Here is a 20,777-nt window from a genome sequence, read left to right as displayed (position 1 = left end):
GGCCACATATCAGCAATTACCAACACAACTTCCTCCACAACATTATACACTTGACATATCATATTCATGAGTGTGAGTCAGAAACCAACACACAGGTCAGGGAGTATAGTTAATACCAACATTATTTATTCGGGAACATAGGAAACGACATAATATTGACTTCTTGATGGTCTGAGCCTGCGAAGTATTAATACCTGTGAGCAATGTTAACCACAGATAAGATCAACAACCTGTTTCCTTACTGCTCTTCCGCATTACCACTATGAATATAAATATGATGATCTCATGTCTCACACTAAAGCGTTCGAGAAATAATAGTTTGGCCATATAGGAAAATACATTAAAAGAAAGAAGAAAATCAAGTATTTAGTTACAATATTCTAGATTCTATTACGATTACCAAACGTGGATTTGTCAAGTGATGGGAGACTGGAAAATTGCATAATTAGGAATTTTGAATTTGTATTCACTAAATAATAGTACGACTATAAGATTGCGGGGGGGCGTGTAGGATGCATGGGGAATTCGAAATGCCAACATAATTTTGGTCGTAAATTTCAAGGGAAGATTGCGGTTGCAGGGTGTATGTACAGATGGGAGAATTACATTAAAAAGGAACTTCAGAAAGTTGCTATGCTTGTCCAAACATTTATTTGGTTTAGGTTAAGTTGGCTCAGCCACATACGTATCCCAGTGCAAATGCCAGCACATTCACCTGTTGACATTGGTTTTGGCTTTAGCTCACTACCGCCATCTTCTGCACATGTTATTTTTGGCAAATAGTCTCTTACTTTTATGTACATTTGGTTATGAAAATGCACTTTTCTTATTATTTTGGAAAGAAGAGTTTAGAACTCCATCCTCTGGCTACAGCATTATATTTAATTAATTAATAATACTTATGTCTTACTTCATGTACAGTATTACTTGAGCCATTGCTTTCATCAACTCCTGTCTCCATGGTGATTCAACATACAGTGCATCCATATTGCAGTTCTTAGTCATACTGCCATGAAAACTTTAATGTGAACAAGCTTATATTAAAGTTATAAATTCTGTGTGGTTATGTAATTTAATGAATAAACATGGCTGCATATTTTTGCTCACCAGTACAACAAACACAACCAGGGCATATATATGATGACCATATGGAGGTAACAACTGCATGTCAGCTTTTAGTTCAGTGATTGCAATGAAAAATAAGCTATACAATAACCAACTGACATATTTAACATAAAAGTTGTAGCTCTGAAATAAAAACATTCAACTCTCATGAATATGTATATGATGTATTATATTTTTCTGAGAAAATATTACTGAATTATTAACTGACTGGTCATTAACCTTTATGAGAATAGGGTATTTAAATGTCCATATTACAGGACTGGCAGTTAGATTGTACCTCAGAGATTTATCTAATAATGTTATTAGTATTTAGAATGCACATACCTTGATTGTTTTACTAAATCACTGCTGTCATCTTCAATTTTAATATCATGTTGTTAAGTCCCCTGGCATTCCTTTACAAATCTGTCTGACAGTTCTACAGCAGTTTATAACTGCTGTGTGCAAGTCATGAAATGAATCTGGGCAGGGTTGAGAGAGTCCATGTAAAGTTTATGGGCAACCTCTTCCACTCTCTCACTGTCTTCACAGTCTCATGTGTAGTTATCATTGTTTTGTCATCATGGCCAACTTTGTTTCTTGGTTTTGTCATATTACTGTTATCATCTGCTGTCACAGTGTCTTCATCAACCTGTTAGCTCCTGTTAAATTTTTATTCTGTTCCTCAAAATTCATGCTATTATGACAAGAAAAAATTCTATTCTGTTGAGAGAAATAATTTTCTACTAGTTCAACTAATGTAACTAGAACACACAAGTCAGTTTCTTCATTCAAAATTTCTAATAGTGCTCTGGTCTACCATTTCCCAAACACAATCACTGCCTCATTCCAGCACCACCTGGAAACTCAGTTTCTGTATCCAAAATGTCTAGTAGTGCTATGGACTACCATCTGCCAAACACATCCATTGCCTCGTCCCCTCACCACAAACACATGAGTTATTTCATCATCTATTTAGCATTTATATGCATATGCCAATACTGAATAATGACAGGTAGGGGATATATTTAAAAATTTTGACAAACAACAGGCATTAAAAATTCAAAAAACACCATATTCCTGTTAGGAAATGAAATAACAAATGCCAGTTTAATACACAGTACACTTTTGGACAGACAAAAAAAAATATATTACTTTTAAAACAATGGAAAAACTAAAGTGAGTTTAATGAAACAATTGTGTACCCCTGAACAAGCTAATAAAAAGTAGTTTAATCTTTATGTTTTATGAAAATTCTGGTATAACATTCTGTTGTATATTACCAAGAAAAATACCACATTTGGAGCTGTTTCAATTCCATGAACTTAGGAACTTCATCCCTGTATTGGTGAAGAGGAACAGGTGGAAAGAGATAAGCTGAGGTCCCCTGAACCAACTGTTTCTGGAACTTACTGTTATCTACCTAAAAATGTGTCTCAGGAGAAGTCTGGTGTTCCTCAGATGCAAGTACAAGATGGGGTGAGTGTCTGACATAAATATACGAGGTGCGATCAGAAAGTTTCAAGACTGTGTCAATAGAGGGCGAACCGGATGTAGTACCAGCTTCTGCCGCTAAGGGGTTGGGCCTACATTCATAGTGAATCAGTGTGCCAGCCGGCATCATCGAATTAGCATTTGTTTCTTAGTTACGGGCGTTTTGGTAGTGCATTACACTGACCCTCCTGCGATTGCAGATTTTCATGAACAAAGAGTGTGCATCAAATTTTGCCAAAGACTCGCCAAAACGGCTACGGAAACCTATGAAATGCTAAAGCAAGCATTTGGGGAGTCCGCAATGGGTCGTGCACAAACTTTTGTGTGGCATTCACGTTTTAAAAATGACCGAACCTCTGTCGATGATGACGAGCGTTCTGGACGACCATCTTCGAGCACAACGCCCGAAAATGTTACGAAGATTTGGCAGGCCATTCACGAAGATCGACGTCGTACCATCAACGACTTGTGCGACATTGTTGGGATAGGCTATGGGACCTGTCAGCTGATTCTAAAGGAAGAACTCCACATGCGACGCATCGCAGCCAAGTTTGTGCCAAGGCTCCTGTCTGAGGACCAGAAGCAGAATCGACTTCTCGTTTGTCAGGAGCTCAAAGATCTTGCAAGAACCGACCCCAACTTCCTTTCTAAGGTTTCCTCTTCCCAAAGATGAAAATTCAGCTAAAGAGAAGGAGATTTGAGACGATAGAAGAGATTCAGGCAGAATCGCAGATGGTGTTTGACAGGCTGACAAAGAAAGATTTCCAGGGATGCTTCCAGGCTTGGCAGCGGCGCTGGGATCGTTGTGTTCACTCCCAGGGGAACTACTTCGAGGGTGATGGATGAATTTAATACCTGAGATAAGTGTACAGGTTTTTATAGGGCGCAGTCTTGAAACTTTCTGATCGCACCTCATACATCATGTCTGTCCATCTGTAAAAGTTACTTAATGGAATTCAGTGGAATTTTGTGTAAGAAGGTACAAGTTATTGACCAAATTGCATTTTGGTACTTATCTCTTAACTGAAAAAACCCTACTTTACATAAGGCTGGAGTAAAATGTTATGAAATATCTCAAAAAGTTCTGTTTTATTTGCAAGATTCTTTTTGTTATGGGGAATGTTTATCAAACACAATAAAAGAATGTATGCCTCTATGTAGTGTAATATCTGTACTATTGATTACATTTGCCAGCAGTATAATATATGATTCTTTTCTATGTTGTATGTATATTATTGTTTCATTTTACTAGTAAAACAGTTGTAGCTGCAGTAAATGAACACTGAGGCTAAGGAGCAACACAAAAATCACAAGCAATGCACTTGGAAACAATGAATATTCCAAACTGGACTATACTTTCCACTTTTGCTTAAGACTGGGCATTATCAATATGTGTACATTCATAAAGTGTCCAAGAAAGAAGTATGAGAGTCTTGAAGTCACTGATACCGATCCCTCTTAGTAGTTTTTATACCAATTCTTCAGCTAGATCTAATTACATGTAATCAGCTATTATTAGCAGGCTCCAAACTTCATCCCTCAACCTGAAAACAGGCCTATGGAGGCATAGCCTGCTTGCCAACAATCACCCTGTAAATCCAGAGTCATTATGTGTGCATTTGGGGGCATGCTGTAGCTCTGGTGGTAAGGTATCAGCTTTTACATTTGGCTTGACCAACCAGATCGTTACCACAAATTTGATGTTTTCTATGGTCTTTCCCTCTGATTGCACATTTAGCTGTGATTGGAGGGAAATGTAGATTATAGTTGGTATGAAGTGGGCAATTTATGATGTTATGCAAGCCATCTATTAATTGTTAGGGTAATGAAATCAAGATAATAGGCTGGAAATTGGAGAAAGCAGCCACTTGGAACATTAAGCTTGATCTCAGGGATGACATGTGTGCCACTTGAATGTCTGTGCAGAATGGAGCACCATGCTATTTACCTAAGCTTCAGGACAAGTTCCCTCCTCCTAAAGCCACAACAGCTGAGGGCCAGGAGTCACAGAAGATGGGTGTGACTGGACCATGGACCACAGGCCACGTAGACTGGGGACCACTGGCAGAACTGACCAGAACAAGACCAATGGTGGACAAGTACTCAATAACACGTTACAGTGAAGGAGAGTGGCGCAAACACAATGCAGATGTTCTGAAAGGCTCAGACAAGGAAACACATCATGCCAAAGTGTAAGTGCAGGCCTAATTAAAGGCTTATGCAAGGAACTGTATATTATATCCATTGAAGCAACAGGCAACAGTGAATTCAAAGAAAGAAAGAAAAGGTTCACATACATTTTATAGAGAGTTTAATAAGTTAATAGTTGCTCAGTCAGCAAAAGAATTTCCCACCTTTCATAAAACCTAACTCTTCTCTACTATATTTAGAGTAGCCTAGCCTGCCACCAGACTCTATCCTGAATCACATGAATCTGGTCCACATCCTCAAATCATGTTTAAGATATGTTTCAATATTTCCTCACACCTACATCTGGTTCTAAAGAGGTTTCTTCCCTTCAGGCTTTCTGACAAAAATGCTGTAACCACTTCTGATATCTTGCCTGGACACCCACCTCATCATCCTTGATTTGATAATTTTTTTTATGAAGTTTAAGTTTTCCTGGATACTTACTTAAGACCATTTATACTGTATTTTATATTTATAGGGTTCTTTGTTTTCAAGTACTGACTATAAATATTCTTATAGACTATTGTGTTATGCAGGGTGGACCATAATGGGCGACAGTGTGCAACGTTTACGGTTGCTGACACAAACAAAACACAGAATGAAAATACCAAACGACTATCCCATCGTGTGCATGATGTATATCGATGGAAGGTTGAGTTGGAGCATGCAATCAGTACCATGTCAGACGAGATCAACACACTAGAATTACAGAAACAGCGTCTTAAGACAGCGATGGGAGTGCTGCACATGCCAGAATCCATTGCAGGGGAATGCCTCAGTCAAAGAACAGCACGCCTGGAGCCAGACATCGTGAGAGACAAGGCTGAGGAGGAACTCATTAAGGCATAATTCAATGTGATACATTAGTCTGTTGCAGTGTAGTGTAATACAGATATTTCTGTCTTCTTTGCACAGTATGTCTAAAATGAAGGAACATAATGTAACATCTGTCTGTTTATCCTCATAGTCCATCTTTAAAATTACTTAATAATGAGCACTGAGGATCTGTGCCTGAAGTTTATGGGTGAATTTAATTTAATTTTCATCATTTGAAACTAAACTCAAGGATATTTGTTTTTCAGTAAAGCCTATTCTGTTATATAAATAACTGGTGAATGACATAAATGTAAATCTCATTACATGCTACAACTTTTAACTGAAACAAAGTTTTATATGTCGTATACTTGAACGAATACAAGAACAAATAATTCTTGTTTGCATGTAGTGTAAAATCCTTAATGTAGCAAACTAAGACACTTGGAGATATTCCATTCATTTTCAGGTATCCAAGTATAGATAATATTTATTAGCTTTCTTAACAATGGCATTTATAACACCTGTGCAGTGTGGTATCTGTACCGTTGATTAACTTTCCAACAATTAGATTTGTATTTACAGTAAATGAACATCAACACTATTGAGTTATGAAACTCTGCATAGATTGTATTTGTTAAAATTCTTGTTAACTATAATAAATTTTGGTACCTGTTTTAGGAGACAGCACTGATAGGAGAGGCAAGGGACTTCATGGGCCGCATGCTGAAACAAATAGAGGAGCAGCTGCAACACAATAAAGCCATCAAGAAGTGCCTCGAAATTGACTGGAGTGACAAGAAAGAAACCTATGACATTGAGGCAATTAATGTAGGGCTACGGAATACCAGCAAAACACTTCTCTTCAAACCTGGAGCTACACGCTTCCCAGATGTGTACGTTAATTTGTAGGTGTTATATGAACCGCAGAGATTATTTAACATCATTTTCATCAAATATGGTACCTGACTTTTCACTACTTCACTTTCTGTTGGAAGTTAACACGGTTAAATCACAATCCCAAGCCTGTTCAATCCAGTTCACGTCTTCACAATCTGTTTGGCTGTGATTAATTTTAATATTTTTCCCCAAATTCTAGGTCAGCTTTAAACTGCACAACCAAGAAGAATTATTTCTTTCATAATGCTGACATATAGGCACATAACTAACTCACATAGTCACTCACTCAACAGAGCAAAGTTCTTCTTGAGAAGCTAATAGTTGCTCAATAAATTCCCTACATTTTATGAAACCTAAAAGTTCTTTACTGTGCTCAACAGCCCACCACTGCACTCTATACTGTCTGTCTGAGCAGAGAATTGATTTGTCCTTCAAACATAGGACCCATCTGTGCAGGCACACAGCCATACCAATAACACAGGATAGAACATCTTAATATTCCAAGCAGTCTTTCCCTTCAGTTTTCCAGACTTGGGTTTTGAATGCATTTCTCAGCTCCCATGCATGCTATATGTTCCTGCCAATCTCACAGTCCTTACTTTAGTCACTGTTAGAGTATATAATGAAAAGAAAAATTATTATGCTCATCCTTATGCAGTTATTATCAGAAAACTCGCATGTGTGTTTCACAAAACAGAAAAAGAAAGAAAGAAACTTTCATATCTGTTATTACTATTGATTCACCATGATTAGACAGTGGATGTAAACATAGAACAGTGTGTAAATATAATGAGATCCCTTGTTATGTAGGTTCCTATAGGTGCTTTAGCATCAGCCACATGATCTGAGGGTTAAGATGCCTAAAGGAACTTGCATAACAAGTGATCGTGTGATGGATCTAACACTCTTCTGTGTTTACATATACTGTCTCATCTTAGTGAACAGACATTAAACAAGAAATTTATTGGAACAACTTACGATATCTCCTTTCCATCAAAAGCTTCAGTCTGTACAGTAAGGCTAACAAGTAACATCATCATCTTCATCCTCGGTCAAGGTTTAGGCAGCTGCCTATTCTGGCTCCATTTCTTCATAGGTCTTCCCGGATGTCTCCCTTTGGACAAGTAACAATAATTATAAATTAATATTTATATGATTTAGGTTATTCATTTCTGGGTATAATTTCCACTAGTACAGATTCTATAATAAATTTGTCATGTATATTTTCAAAGTCTGGCACTATTACCACCAAGATCTTTCTTATAACATTTATAGATATGTTCAGTGATTCACTAGTTACAAAAATTAAACGAAAAGTTAAATACATGTATGTAGCCATCACAGTGTTTTACATTCTAAAGCACGATATTGAACAAAAGTCTCATTCTTTTAAAAAATCTATTACCACAAAATTTCAATACCATACATTGAGTGATAGTAGTATTGTTCCCACCTCAGAAGACTGCACAGCTGTCAAGTTTCATATTACTGAACATTAGAAATTAGAAAGATATTCATCTGAAGTTCCATGAAAATTTGTCACTTGGTTGAAGACTTATGGATGCGTTGATACCGTAAGTCCATCTTTTCTTATTAAATGGAGGAAAGTTGGCTAACAATCACTTGATAATATAGCCTATAAATATTGTGCAGGTTGTAAGATTTTTGACAATATCTATGTCAGAATTAGTCAGAGGTGTGTGGCTACTATTTCTTTATTCATGGATACAGACAGTCAACTCCTGAAAGTTGGGAGCACTACACGAGAGAAAACTTAAATCAGTTGGAAGAAGAATGTAAACGTTCAACTGAGCTACGACACTTCCTGGACAGCTTTATGTCTGACATGTCGCGTGACCTATGCATGCAAGCTGATTGTGTTGACACAGCACTAGCAATGAGAATTGCAGAGACTGACGAGGCCAGACAGCGACTGGAGAATGAATTGCTGAAGGTACGGCACAGCAGGCAGGTTGGCTCATAGGTTATTTATTGTACATTACTTGTACAGTGTTCATAAACTGAATGCATACAGATAGGGATCAGCTGTCCATTATTATTTTCTGAATTTTGTATATTGCAATAACCTTAATATAAATTTATTTTTATATGGTTTTCATACTACATATTGGACTATATAGAGTATATAGAGTACCTTACACATACAAATAACAATACTATTGCCTCTTCATTATGAGTTAACTTTATACAGTTCATGCAGCAAACATTAAACATAAACAAACTTAAGTACATAAGATTTCAGGTTTTCACTGTGATGGGTGTGATCACCTTGATAATGGAGGTAGTACGTTTCTCTGAAATGTCAGTCAACATCTACCACACTACATGGTGCAATAACTCAGAACATAGCTATTTCCTTATTTAACTACATTTTTACAGACATTAAAATGCATAGCTGACACTGAAAAATTGATAAAAGACTTGAAGCAAGCCATTATAAACCAAGATCCTGCCATGAAGATTGCTCAGACACGGTTGGACAACCGCATGTTGCGACCACGGCAAGAAAACTGCAGAGATATCCCACAATATGAGTATGTACAAAATACATGTTTTATACTACCATATCAGTAATACTGTGATTCTCTGAGCAGGAGCACTTAGAATGCAGGAAGGACACATACACACCTGCATGCTGTTGCAGGTTGGTGGATGAGGTAAAGTCAATAAGCAAGAATGTGTCGGCACTGAAGGGCCAGCTGCAGCAGGCTGAGGAGTCACTCTGTGGTCTGGTAACAATGCGTGCTGACTTAGAACAAGAAATTATTGTAAAGAGAAAGACCTTACAAATAGACCGTGATCGATGCCAGAAAATTCGCTCATACTATCCATCAACAGTCACCCTTACAGGATACTAGGTTTGTTCTCATGTTAAAACATATATAAGATACTCATGCTGCCTAAAAAATAGCTTTTATTTGTTCTCTTCTGTCTAATCTACATTTATAGTAGCTATTATTTGTCATGTATTATACATCAATCTTATAAGTAAAAAAACAACAACTCAAAAGTAATTTTCAGGAAGGAAGAAATTACTATGAATCTGTATACCTATGAACAACAAAGGAAAAGAAGCAAGGTTTATACAGTAAAACAATTTTTTTGAAAATGTATTATTAATACTTGCATGGATGTTATTTCACCATGTTTGAAATTCTGTATTCTTAAACTGCACTCATCATAAATTTGTCATTTAATGATGTTTGTAAAAGTGACTGAAATTTAAAAAGAGTGTGGATATTATGTGGTATGTAATAAAATAAATAATGAGTTATGTAATATCAGTGGACTTATCTCTAGCTTTTTCTCTTGAAAGAAAAGGATATTTAGTAAGACAGTCATATCTGATTATAATGACCTGAGGTAACTCATTCTTTTTAGTGACAGGCTACTGGTTTCATGACCAGGTTTTAATCCTGGTGAGGGTAGGGATTACTGTCGTGGCAACCATGCCAAAACTGACCTTGGTGCCCTCCTCAGTACCAAACCTTCATCTTTGGTAAATATTTGCAATTATAATTATATCTTGAAAACTAAAATGCAATTATACTGATTCATTTATCATGAGACATGACAGGTGAGTCAGTATGGTTGCTGCTGACAGATACAGCATTCGGAGATAAGGGAAGACTCCGAGTGGTGTTACAGTATCATCAACAAGGATGGTGGAAGAGATGATCCATGAAACTCTCTTGGAATGGAACAGTTAATGTTAAAATTCCAGAAGTCATATTTCTTTCTCCTGGAAAACAGGACTGTTTGTTTCTCTCTCATTCCTTCCTACAAGTAAACAAGCATATTGTGACCAAATTTATAAAATATATCATAGATAATTTAATAATTTCTAACCACACAAAATAATTTACAAAAATAATATTATAGAGAACTAAAAATACAATCAACTGTAACAATAGAATCTCATGACACTGGGGGAAAAATCACAGGTAGGAAAATATTCATACAATCCTTTAAAAGTTACACATCTGACATTTTCCTTGCAGATTTACTTACCATAAATCCCACATTAGCTTGGCAGGATATTTCATAAAAAATTACAAGTGACAGATGGCATGTAGCAGGAGTCCCACATAAGAGCAAAAATGTCATTACAACTAAGTGTTAATGCAGTAGAATGAAATATGATGCCAAATCCACATTGACACTGTACTAGGAGTTAATACAAACTACCTGCCTATCATTCTAACATTTTTATTACTACTGTAACAGTCATTATAAAATGCGAACATGGCTCATGTTTCTGTCTTTGCCTTCATGTAACGTATGTTACTGAATTGTGTCTGAATACTGTGCATTGCATTCCTTCTAAGCTGTAAATAGTACAGGATAGCCAAACCAGCAGCAGCGACAAGTAGCACAATTATGACTGCCTGAAATGCAGAGTATAGTTGTACTGAGTGGTCCCACACAGTCTTTGATGTTGAAGTGATCATATCACCACAAAGTAATGATGAGTTAGCTGGGTTTCTGAGGCTCAGGAAACTCATACCACTCAACTGCAATGGCTCTGAGCAGCTGGAAATAGGGATATCTAATTAAGAACATATACCTCATATATTTCATTACAATAATGCTAGAAAACCAGGGCTGGCACAAGGGTATTTGGCACCCTAGGCAAACCTTCAGCCTTTCCCCCCCTTCCCCAACAAATTAACTTCCAAAAATGAATATTAGTGCATTAGTATGCACAATACTACAATGCAGTTTTATCTTAGAATGTTAATCACAATGGGACAACAGATCATGTAAATCTGTAAATTGATGCACATTTCCAATTCTTTTTAACTATAACTTCTGTTTTAACACATGATAAATTCACTTACCAATTAATGTTTGTAGGTGTAACCTCCAAAGAAAACAGATAACTGAACAAAAGTGAAACAGAACCTATTAGTGTAAGTTCTGTCATGCAATTGTTGATGATGACTAAAGGTGCCCCATTTGTGAGGCAATGTCTGGAAATGTGCCAACTGGTGACAGTCAATCCATCAATCAAGTACTGCTGGCCGCATATCACAAGGCCAAAAACATGAATACATTATTTCTCTAGTAATTTAATTTCTTGTGCTGCCTCCTACCAATTTTGTTGCCCCAGGCGACCACCTATTTTACCAAGTGGTAAAACTGGCAGTGTAGAAAACAACAGACAAATGCAATTTTGGGAATCTTTTATGTGAAACACCCATTTGATATCTGTGAAAATGCAGTGCAATGAAAATTTAGAGGTTTAGAGCTAGATAGTAGGTTGAATACAGGAGATTTGATCACACTTTTGATGGCCCATGTTTATAACTGTTCCTTTCACAGAAGCTTCTTCAAACCAGCAACTCTCTCCCAACAAGTGCCTACATGGCATATATTGGGACAGCTTTATTTTTTACTTTTATGATGTGAAAAGTAAAAACAATGAGATGTATAAACTAAAATTACTGCACCACTGCCATATTTGTACATGTTAACAATTAAAAAATGTCCTACAACATTTTTAGGCATCCGTCTTCATATACACTTTCAAATATCCAATTAAATACTGATATCAAATTGCAAAATACAAATTTCAGGCAGTTGCCATATCATTGTTTTACATTCTTAAAAGAAGTAAATACCTTAACAGAAGCTGTGTGTGTTTCAAAGACCTAGCACTGCACAAAAATTCAGGATCCTACATTCCATAGTGTTAGTTCTGACTCACCTCGTCAGTTCTCACTGCTGCAATGCTACTGATGATAGGAAATTATAATGCAAAAAGATGAGGGTAGACTGAAATGGCACATTCCACAAAGTTCTGTCAGTTTGTTAAAAATTATTAGAAAGACAAGACATAGGGGTACATATTTCTTTATAAAATAATTGAACTATAGAAGATAGACTGTAACAAGATACACAAAGAGTCTGTACTTACTGCAATCCCAGCACAAGATCAGGAGTTATGTCTGCCAAGAGGGGCACAAGTTCATTGATGAACCAGTTCAAGTTGCAGTCACAGCACCATGGATTGTCCTGTACATCCACAACAGCAAGATTCTTCCATGGAGCCAGATGTACTGGTAGGGTGTGCAGGGCATTGCTTCTCAGGTACAGCTACAGAACAAGCATGTAGTGGCAACAATGTTCACAGCACATTAAATACTTCAGACCTTCCTTGAACAGATGAAAGTTACTCAGTATATTAAACAATTCCTTCTTACAGATCATAAAGAGCCGTAAGCATCATCACAAAAGCCTGTCACTATTCTAATATCAAAAAATGTAATCAGTTCAGAAGTGCATAACTATTATCTTCTTCATCATTTCTATTTTATACTGCTTAATGAACTCTTGTCTATGCTTCGATATTCCAAATTCTCTGTTCCCATGAGGTCTTCTAACTATATTTAGATTTCACAGGGTTTTTATGCTATCACTTAATGTTCTACAAAAAGAATTTTCAACAGAAGTGATATATTTTTCAAGAATCTATTTCTGTACAATAATCTGCACTAAAATAAGTGATAATAGTGTCATTCAAACCTGGGAGGTGGCAGGAAATTAAAAAGAACAAGGATGGAGTAGCCTCCAGTGGAATGATCTTGATATCAAATTTTGTTAAATCTGTTAGTTTAAATTTTATTAGGAGGCAGACACATGAACATGTTGTCATAAATGGGCTAAAATCTATACCTCTCTTAGGGTCCATGGATTGTCTCCATATCCAAATGCCTCTTCATCCAGTTCTGTTAAATTGTGGTTGTATGAACAGTAGAGAATTTCTAAACTTCTCAGATGTGCGAATGTTGACGGTCCAATTCTCCTAAGATGAGACATGGCACTCATATTGAGTTCTCGCAGTGACAAGAGACCACGGTATGAGTCTTCCTCCAGTTCCAGAATTGGATTGTCATTGAGATTCAATTTTTGCAGTGAGTCACCTGTGATCAGTTGTACAAATTTCAGCATGCCAACTTGTTAGTCTGTACAATGAATCTTATCCCAGCTTGAATAAATTAAACATTAACATTGTATGGTTTGGAAACAGTGACTTTTTAGCCCTGTGATGTGTTTCTTTCAATTAAATTAAATTAAACAGCTCATATTACATTTAACTCTGTTATACATGGCAGTGGGACTTTATTGTTATTATATTCTAGTAAGTGAGGCAAGGGACTAATATTGTCCTAGCATCTACAGCCATGTATCTGATGTGATCTCTTCCCTTGATGTTTTCCAAAACATTTGTGTGTATTCCTCATCTTCCCCATGCATTCTTCAACATAACAGCAAGTTTCACACTTACAGAAAACAATACATACCTTTACAGTTCTGTACGATTTATTATTTACATTCCTAAGTAGGACATAAGCGGATAAAAATTCTGAACCAAAAAATAAAAAGCATTTCCCAGATTTGATGTTCTCTTAGTTTCATTACCACATCTGAATATAATGAGGAAAAGTAGAATCTTATCCCAACTAAGAATAATACCCTATCATAGTCGACCACTTTCCAGCAGGCTATGCCAGTTCATGTGACAACGCAGATTAACACACATGCTGCAAGTATGATTAAAATTTATGATCCGACTTCCTAAGTAACCAAATATATGCGTCTCAAATTGCATGGCAAATGTAGTCATAACTTTATTACAAATATTCTAAATTAACTCTCTGGTAACAGAACCTGTTCAACTCAATATTTAAACCTGCCGCTGGACATGATTCTGAACAGTTTCCACCCAGTTAGAGCACCGAGATTCATCTCAATGTGTCAGATATGAGATTCCGACGGCAGTGAAGATGATGACTGTAATGCTGTGTAATATGATTAGAACATGGTGTCACAACTCAGAAGACCATAATCAACAAATTAATGTGATTCTCTCAGTCTCTTCTTGGTCTACAAAATGACCACCTTTTACCAGGTACACATCATAATTCTGAATGAATTTGTCTTTCTCATGCTAGTTACATGCCCATTTTATTGTAACTCCACCATCCTTATAATAATAATAGATGACCAGTATAAACTACAAAGTGCCGTGATATGTAACATCCTCAACTGCCATTTCATTCCTCTTATGTACAAATATTTCAAACACTTGTAATTTATGTTCTTCCCAAAAACTAAGAGGTAATACATACTTCACAATGGTACAAAACAAATAGAACTTTTATTAAATATATTTTGTTCAAGAATTTTGGAACATGAAACCTCAGAGAAGTACTGATTGTAAAGCAAGCAAACTGCAAATATACACATAAATCAAGTTTTATTTTTCAGCTAGTCAGATGCAAGCACTGTTTCTCACCTAATGCCGCTAGTGTCTGTGGCACACGAAGGAATTGGTTGCCATTCAGATACAGAACCTGCAGCTTATGTCTCAAAGAGGTGAGCTGTACAAATGCCTCTGGCAGATCAGACAGTCCAGTGTATGACAGATCCAGTATCTGAAATATAATTAAATACAAACTGACAAATGATCCTGGGTAAATGGAGAAGATAGAGCCATAAGCATCATAGGAGTGGGGCATGACAAGAGTTACTGGTACTGAACTGTATAATGGGAGTGCTGTACCAGCCCATGATAATGAGGGTGATGACAGAAGAGTAAGGATCATTGTGAAGATGATAATGATCAGAAGATGAAAACAATAGTCAAAGAGAAACCTGCCCAGTGCAGAGACCAAACCATATGAGCAATAATCTGAAGAATGCAGAAAGGGAAAGAAAAAACAACTGGGACAATTTTTTTGCAATACCATTATATTAAATAAGTAAATATGTATGTTTGACTTTTAGTTTACTGACCTGAAGTCTATCAGGTGATCCTAGAGACATGAGTGTAGAAGGACTGAGAACCTTCAGTGGATTATAACTGAGCCTTAGTTCTGTCAAGTTAGGCAGATGTTCAAAAGAGTATGGGCTTAAAGTATGGATATGGTTGCTTCCAAGATTCAAGACAACAATGCCGAGCGGATCATAGCGCTGTGGTGAATATCGGCCTCGAAAAACATCAGCTTGTACTCCTTCCGCTTTATAAATAAACATTATTATTCATTAACACAACTGATTAACTTTCTAAACACAAATTCCAATTGAGTTCCATCTTATGTATCTGACTGAACCTTTATGCCATTAAGTTTCTTCTGACAAATTGGTTAGCTCAAAAGGTAACATGTCTCTTAGTTCAAAACCTGGTCATAGACCAACTAATCTACTTGAACCTTTAAGTGTCTTTCCTAAGTTCTTCCAGATAAATGGCAAAACAGTACCTTAAAACAGGCTATGACTATAATTGCAAACCTGTTCATTCATCATTCATACATATCTCATAACTGACTACTGAATTCAAACTCGTATCAACTATATAGGTTATTCAGGAATGTCAGTATATTAAAGGGACCAACACAGAAACAAAAATAAAGGGATTCAAAGAAAAACTAACAAAACAGAGAAAGAAAAATAAAGAAATGTACAAGAAAGAAATTCTTCATCAGACTTAACATTCATTATGTAGCACAATTTCCTTCCATCAGATGTAATACAATTGAGGTCGAAACACGTTTAGCACTAAGTGTTTTTCAAAGTGTAAACAGTTTTGTTTGTATGCATGATTTTATATATTTTAGATAAATATTCAACACTGCACGATATGTAAGGTTTTAAGATTACCTGTAAGTTGATTGTAGCTAAGGTCCAGTACTTTCAGGTTATCCAACTCAACAAAAGCATTCCCTGCAATTTTAGTTATCTTGTTGTGTTGCAGAGAGAGGCTCACAATTCCTGGAATATGTGGGAATTTCTTTAGGTGTTGGATGTCATTCCAGTCAAAGTTCACAGCCATCCGGGTCTCTTCCTGCTGGCCATATTCCGGCCACTGCTCTAAATTAGGGAATGTGTCTTGAAGGCCAAGATGAGAACAGCCAACTGTGTACAGTGGCTGGATTAGTGCTTTTTTGTAACAAATGCACTTCAGGCACAACTTGACATTACCATAACTGACAGCCAACAGGAGTGGGAAAACCAGTAGCATCAACACCTGAGAATGAATTTATTATTATATCCAGGTTTAAATAACCAATAATGTATCCACATATCAAGAGGAAATAAGAAGTTTCCATGCTCATTTATTTTCACAAAGTTCATAAAATAAACACATTATGGGAAAGGTAACTATGTTTGTTCCTATGTTTCATATCCTAACCATACTAATGGTTTTGGTAGCATTTGGTATTGGGACTAACATAAAACTAGTCACACAAATTTTATTTAGGTTCATAAGGTTTAACTTATATGAAGCTCAAATCAAGCATTAACAAAAAATGGCTAAGCATACAAAAGAAAATACATATTTGAAATAATACAGAACATTATTTATGGTTAAACTAGAGACCTGAGAAATATTTGTGGATAATATTAAAATAAATACTCAAGAGTGTGAGGTGTAGCCTGAATCAACTGGCTCAATTTACAGTCCAATGGAGGAATATGCTATACCAAGAAATTAGTTATTTTGAAATTGACTTCCACCTACCTTCATATTATTTAAATTTAGAGTATATAGTACAACTTATTCTGTTTCATTCACACATGACAGCGAAAGAATCGTATAAGCTGAAATGATAAGATAAGCTGTAAGTCACCACACTGCTCATAGCATTAGTGTTTAACTAAGCATACTGATAAGATTACAGGGAACATAATCAAAAGATATAAGTACATTACCTAATCAAACTATGATATACTTTGGTTCATTTTTCAACTTCATTGCATTCTTACTGCAAACATGTCTACAACAAGAAACATCACAGAATTACACAGAATGAGTACAAAAGAACTTTACACTTTCAAAATGATACAGAAAACAAATGTGGCATACTTAGAACTCTACACCTATACTGGTCAATTAAAAAACTCTCAAAGTTTTGTACACACCTCACAGAGACTTAATATGTGCTCCGTGAGCCACATGGCAGATGTCAAGACAATAACCCACTTTTCCTAAACCTTGAGCAGTGTCCCTATTGATGGAAGATATGGCAGTTTAAATTCAAATTTCTTATACCAGGCTGGGTGGTTCCATTTGAAATTGTGTGCAAAATGCACAGCTGTTACAGACTTTCTTCACTAACTGCAGAACACACCAACTCCTCTGTTGTGAAGTAGTTATTCTCAAAATTAGTGGCATCTAGTAGAGGCACACAACATTAACAAACACCTGGGTCTTTTGAAACAAAATTTTGAGTTTTTCTATCAAATACTGGGATGTAAAGTTCTAAATATGCCACATTTCTTTCTTGTATAATTTTGAAGGCGTTAAATTCTTTTGTGCTCACTCTGTATATGTATACTATTCTTTTCAGTCAGAAAACTATTTTCTAACACAAAACATCAAGCATAATTGATAATAATGCAACTATGTTAAAATGACTGTATATTTAAAATTATGTCAAAATTTGTTAACACTTTTGTTACTTTGACAAGTTTGTGGTATTATAATTTTTCTTTGTTTTAGGTATTCTTATATTATATAATTTTAACTTAATCTTCTTAAAAAATGTATTATTATTAACTAAATATGTAAGTTATGGTTTATAGTACATGTTCCATGCCTCATGCTGATGTAACCACCTATGGCAGATATTTTATACCATATAAAGCTGCTGTATCACTGAAAAAAAAGCAATTTAAATAAAATAATAGAGCATGTTAGGTAAGCACTTACACTCCTGAATCACATTTACATCCAAGCCAGTTAGTAAAAGTCCTGTTTTAGATTTTAATTCAGGAGACACTTCGTTCACATTCAACCTATGTACTGTCTAACCTGAGGATTTTACATTGTTTTTCCAGCCTCTTGGAACAAATACCAGGAGAGAACCTTGAAACAGGTCACAATCATCTTCTTCCAAACCTTTTCTCATCATTTATTACTAACTTACCATCTCAGTGGACATAACGCATCACATCAACATGTATAAAATGGGAATGATGCTAAAAGGTAACCCCTGCACTTGAAACAGCAATGCTAAATAAATTAAGAATAGATGAGATGGGAAACCAGTTATCCTGATTCAACAAACTTAACATTTCTGGTATTTCATAATAAGCCAATTTTCAACAGATTGTTAGCCCTAAAACCAAACTATAAACTGAAGGACCACCCCTTGCCAGCTGTCTGCGACTGCTTATTCAATACAGTTTGTTGGCTACATAATCTCATGGGACCTAGACATTAATAGTAGAAGATAACTATTCAATAATTGATTATAAAATAGATGACTTAACTCCATGGCAAAGATTTCTCCTCGAGAAGCTGGCAGTCACTCTTTAGTCAGATTTTTGATCCTTTATAAAATTCTAAATCATTATCACGTTCACAAGAACCTACTACCGGAACCTATGTGGAGCTACGTAAAACCAGTCACCATCCCTACACCTATTTCTTCAATATGTATTTTACAGATGGTAATATTTTTAAAAAATGTTAAAAATTAGGGTGTAAAAATATGGAATAGATTCACTTGATTCAGGATACAATCCAATGGTTGGTGTTTGTGAACATGGTAGTAAACCTTAGAGTTGTATGAAAGCAGAGTAACTATCAACTTCTCACAGAAGACCCTACTCCATGGGATTAGTTTAGCTACAGTTACACATAAACTTGTCACATTCATAAGCAGCACTTGTTTCTTAAGGGGAAATATTCACAGAAAAATAGAGTCAACCCCAGGAAAGTTGGATCTACAGTGAATATTGTTTAAGACTGGTCTTGGTACTAAATTCATATGGCCAGGGGCTGAGCCAACATCACCACTGTAATCATCTCTAATGTCATCATAGCCATCAGTTCGGAAACTCCCTAATTATATGATATTGGGGCTGTGTTATGTACTAAACTTACCTTCAGGAACCAGATACGTTGTTGCCAAGCCAGAGTGACAAATGCTTAGTAAGAATTGCCACACTATGTTGCAAATAAAATATTCTGGATAGTACTACTATTTCTTAACATGTGTATAAGTTACATTTAATAAAAAATATAGCTTTGAAGTATTGGCCAGAATGAATGATGACATGCCTAGCAGAACCTACCGCATTCACAGAAAGTGAAAATTGTTGAAGAGAAAGTGTTGGAGTGTTGTATCTTGCATCAGCAGTTCCATTTGTATTTTCATATGTACCTCATATTTCTAAAGCAATTCTATCATAAAACACTCTCTTCTATTCTTCTTGTTCTTCCTGGTGCTACAGCCTTGTTTCAGACATGGCCCCTTCAGTCACAGCCCTCTCCATATTTTCTCCACTGCCTACCCATTGCATTTAATTTCCAGACTTCTCAATACCATCAGACCACCTTATTTTTGGTTTCTTAACACCTATTTGCTATTCAGGCTTATAGAACATTAGTTTTGTAGTGGGCTCTACATCATTCACCATTATATGCTACTTGTTAACCTTTATTGTACAAGAAGAGGTAATTATATCACTGTACTATAGAGCTTCTTCTTCTTCTTGTAGCGTTATAACCCTATGTGGGTCTTGGCTTGTTCGACGAGTTTTTTCCATTCTGTCCTATCATTCACAATTCTTCTCCATCCCCTCACTCCCATCGTCCTCACATCCTCCTCGTGTACTATAGAGCTACTGGTTGGAATTCAACTCCAGGGTTTAACAATATGCTACTGTGAAACACAGTGAGCTGGACCACACATAAGCCATGATGAATGACTGATGAAGAATGAAAAATGTGTTAATACTTCACTGTCTCACAAGGCTGGGAAACCTTTAGGAAAATGTCCATTTGGATTATATATAAATGGAAGAAAATATTAAGATGGAACCATGATTTGTTGTGGTGGGAGGTGAATGGAACTGGCTCTGGATTGTTTCCTATTGCAGACTTTGGTATTAGGGGTATGAATTATCAGACTTTGCTTCAGTGCTATTTAGTCATGTTAACAAATGCACCAGTGTGAATTGCTGCACCCAGCCTTAGCCCTGGAAAGCATTTGTTTTCCTTCTTCTCTGCTAGTGATATCTGTTGGAGAGTTAACCAACATTGCAAATTTTTAACATAAGCGATTATCATATCTTATTATCCAATGTCCACAACATATTGTTGCAAATATTTTGTCATCTTCAAATGATATAATATCATTACATATTAAAATTGGAAACTGCAATACATAAGTAACTTCATGCTCAGATAGTATGATACATGAGGGGAAGCGTTCCCTTTACGTACAAACTCCAGTGTC

At 36.1% G+C, this 20,777-nt stretch overlaps 2 protein-coding genes across 2 annotated transcripts; one reads left to right on the top strand and one right to left on the bottom strand.

Moving 5' to 3' along the window:
• Window positions 1–23: 23 nt before the first annotated feature.
• Window positions 24–9,803, top strand: Tektin-A (Tektin A). Its single transcript, XM_022075517.2, has 9 exons — window positions 24–95; window positions 922–1,154; window positions 2,434–2,583; window positions 4,525–4,790; window positions 5,325–5,631; window positions 6,283–6,497; window positions 8,233–8,455; window positions 8,902–9,056; window positions 9,167–9,803. The coding sequence occupies exons 2-9, from the start codon at window positions 1,086–1,088 to the stop codon at window positions 9,378–9,380; spliced, it is 1,599 nt and encodes a 532-aa protein (XP_021931209.1). The 5' UTR covers window positions 24–95; window positions 922–1,085; the 3' UTR covers window positions 9,381–9,803.
• On the bottom strand, window positions 9,419–20,739 carry LOC110835372 (podocan-like protein 1). Its single transcript, XM_022075518.2, has 7 exons — window positions 17,051–20,739; window positions 16,189–16,555; window positions 15,325–15,548; window positions 14,825–14,963; window positions 13,201–13,448; window positions 12,443–12,621; window positions 9,419–11,055 (listed from the first exon to the last, which is right to left on the bottom strand). Exons 1-7 carry the CDS (start codon window positions 17,054–17,056, stop codon window positions 10,773–10,775), a joined length of 1,446 nt encoding a protein of 481 aa, XP_021931210.1. The 5' UTR covers window positions 17,057–20,739; the 3' UTR covers window positions 9,419–10,772.
• Between the last annotated feature and the right edge of the window lie 38 nt (window positions 20,740–20,777).

The sequence above is a fragment of the Zootermopsis nevadensis genome, unplaced genomic scaffold (assembly GCF_977971745.1).
Source record: "Zootermopsis nevadensis isolate Lab colony 2312 unplaced genomic scaffold, Znev_1.0 Znev_ptg000020l, whole genome shotgun sequence".
NCBI lineage: Eukaryota > Metazoa > Arthropoda > Insecta > Blattodea > Termopsidae > Zootermopsis > Zootermopsis nevadensis.
The sequence above is the reverse complement of the archived record's forward strand: the minus strand, read 5'-3'. Positions and strand labels throughout refer to the sequence as shown.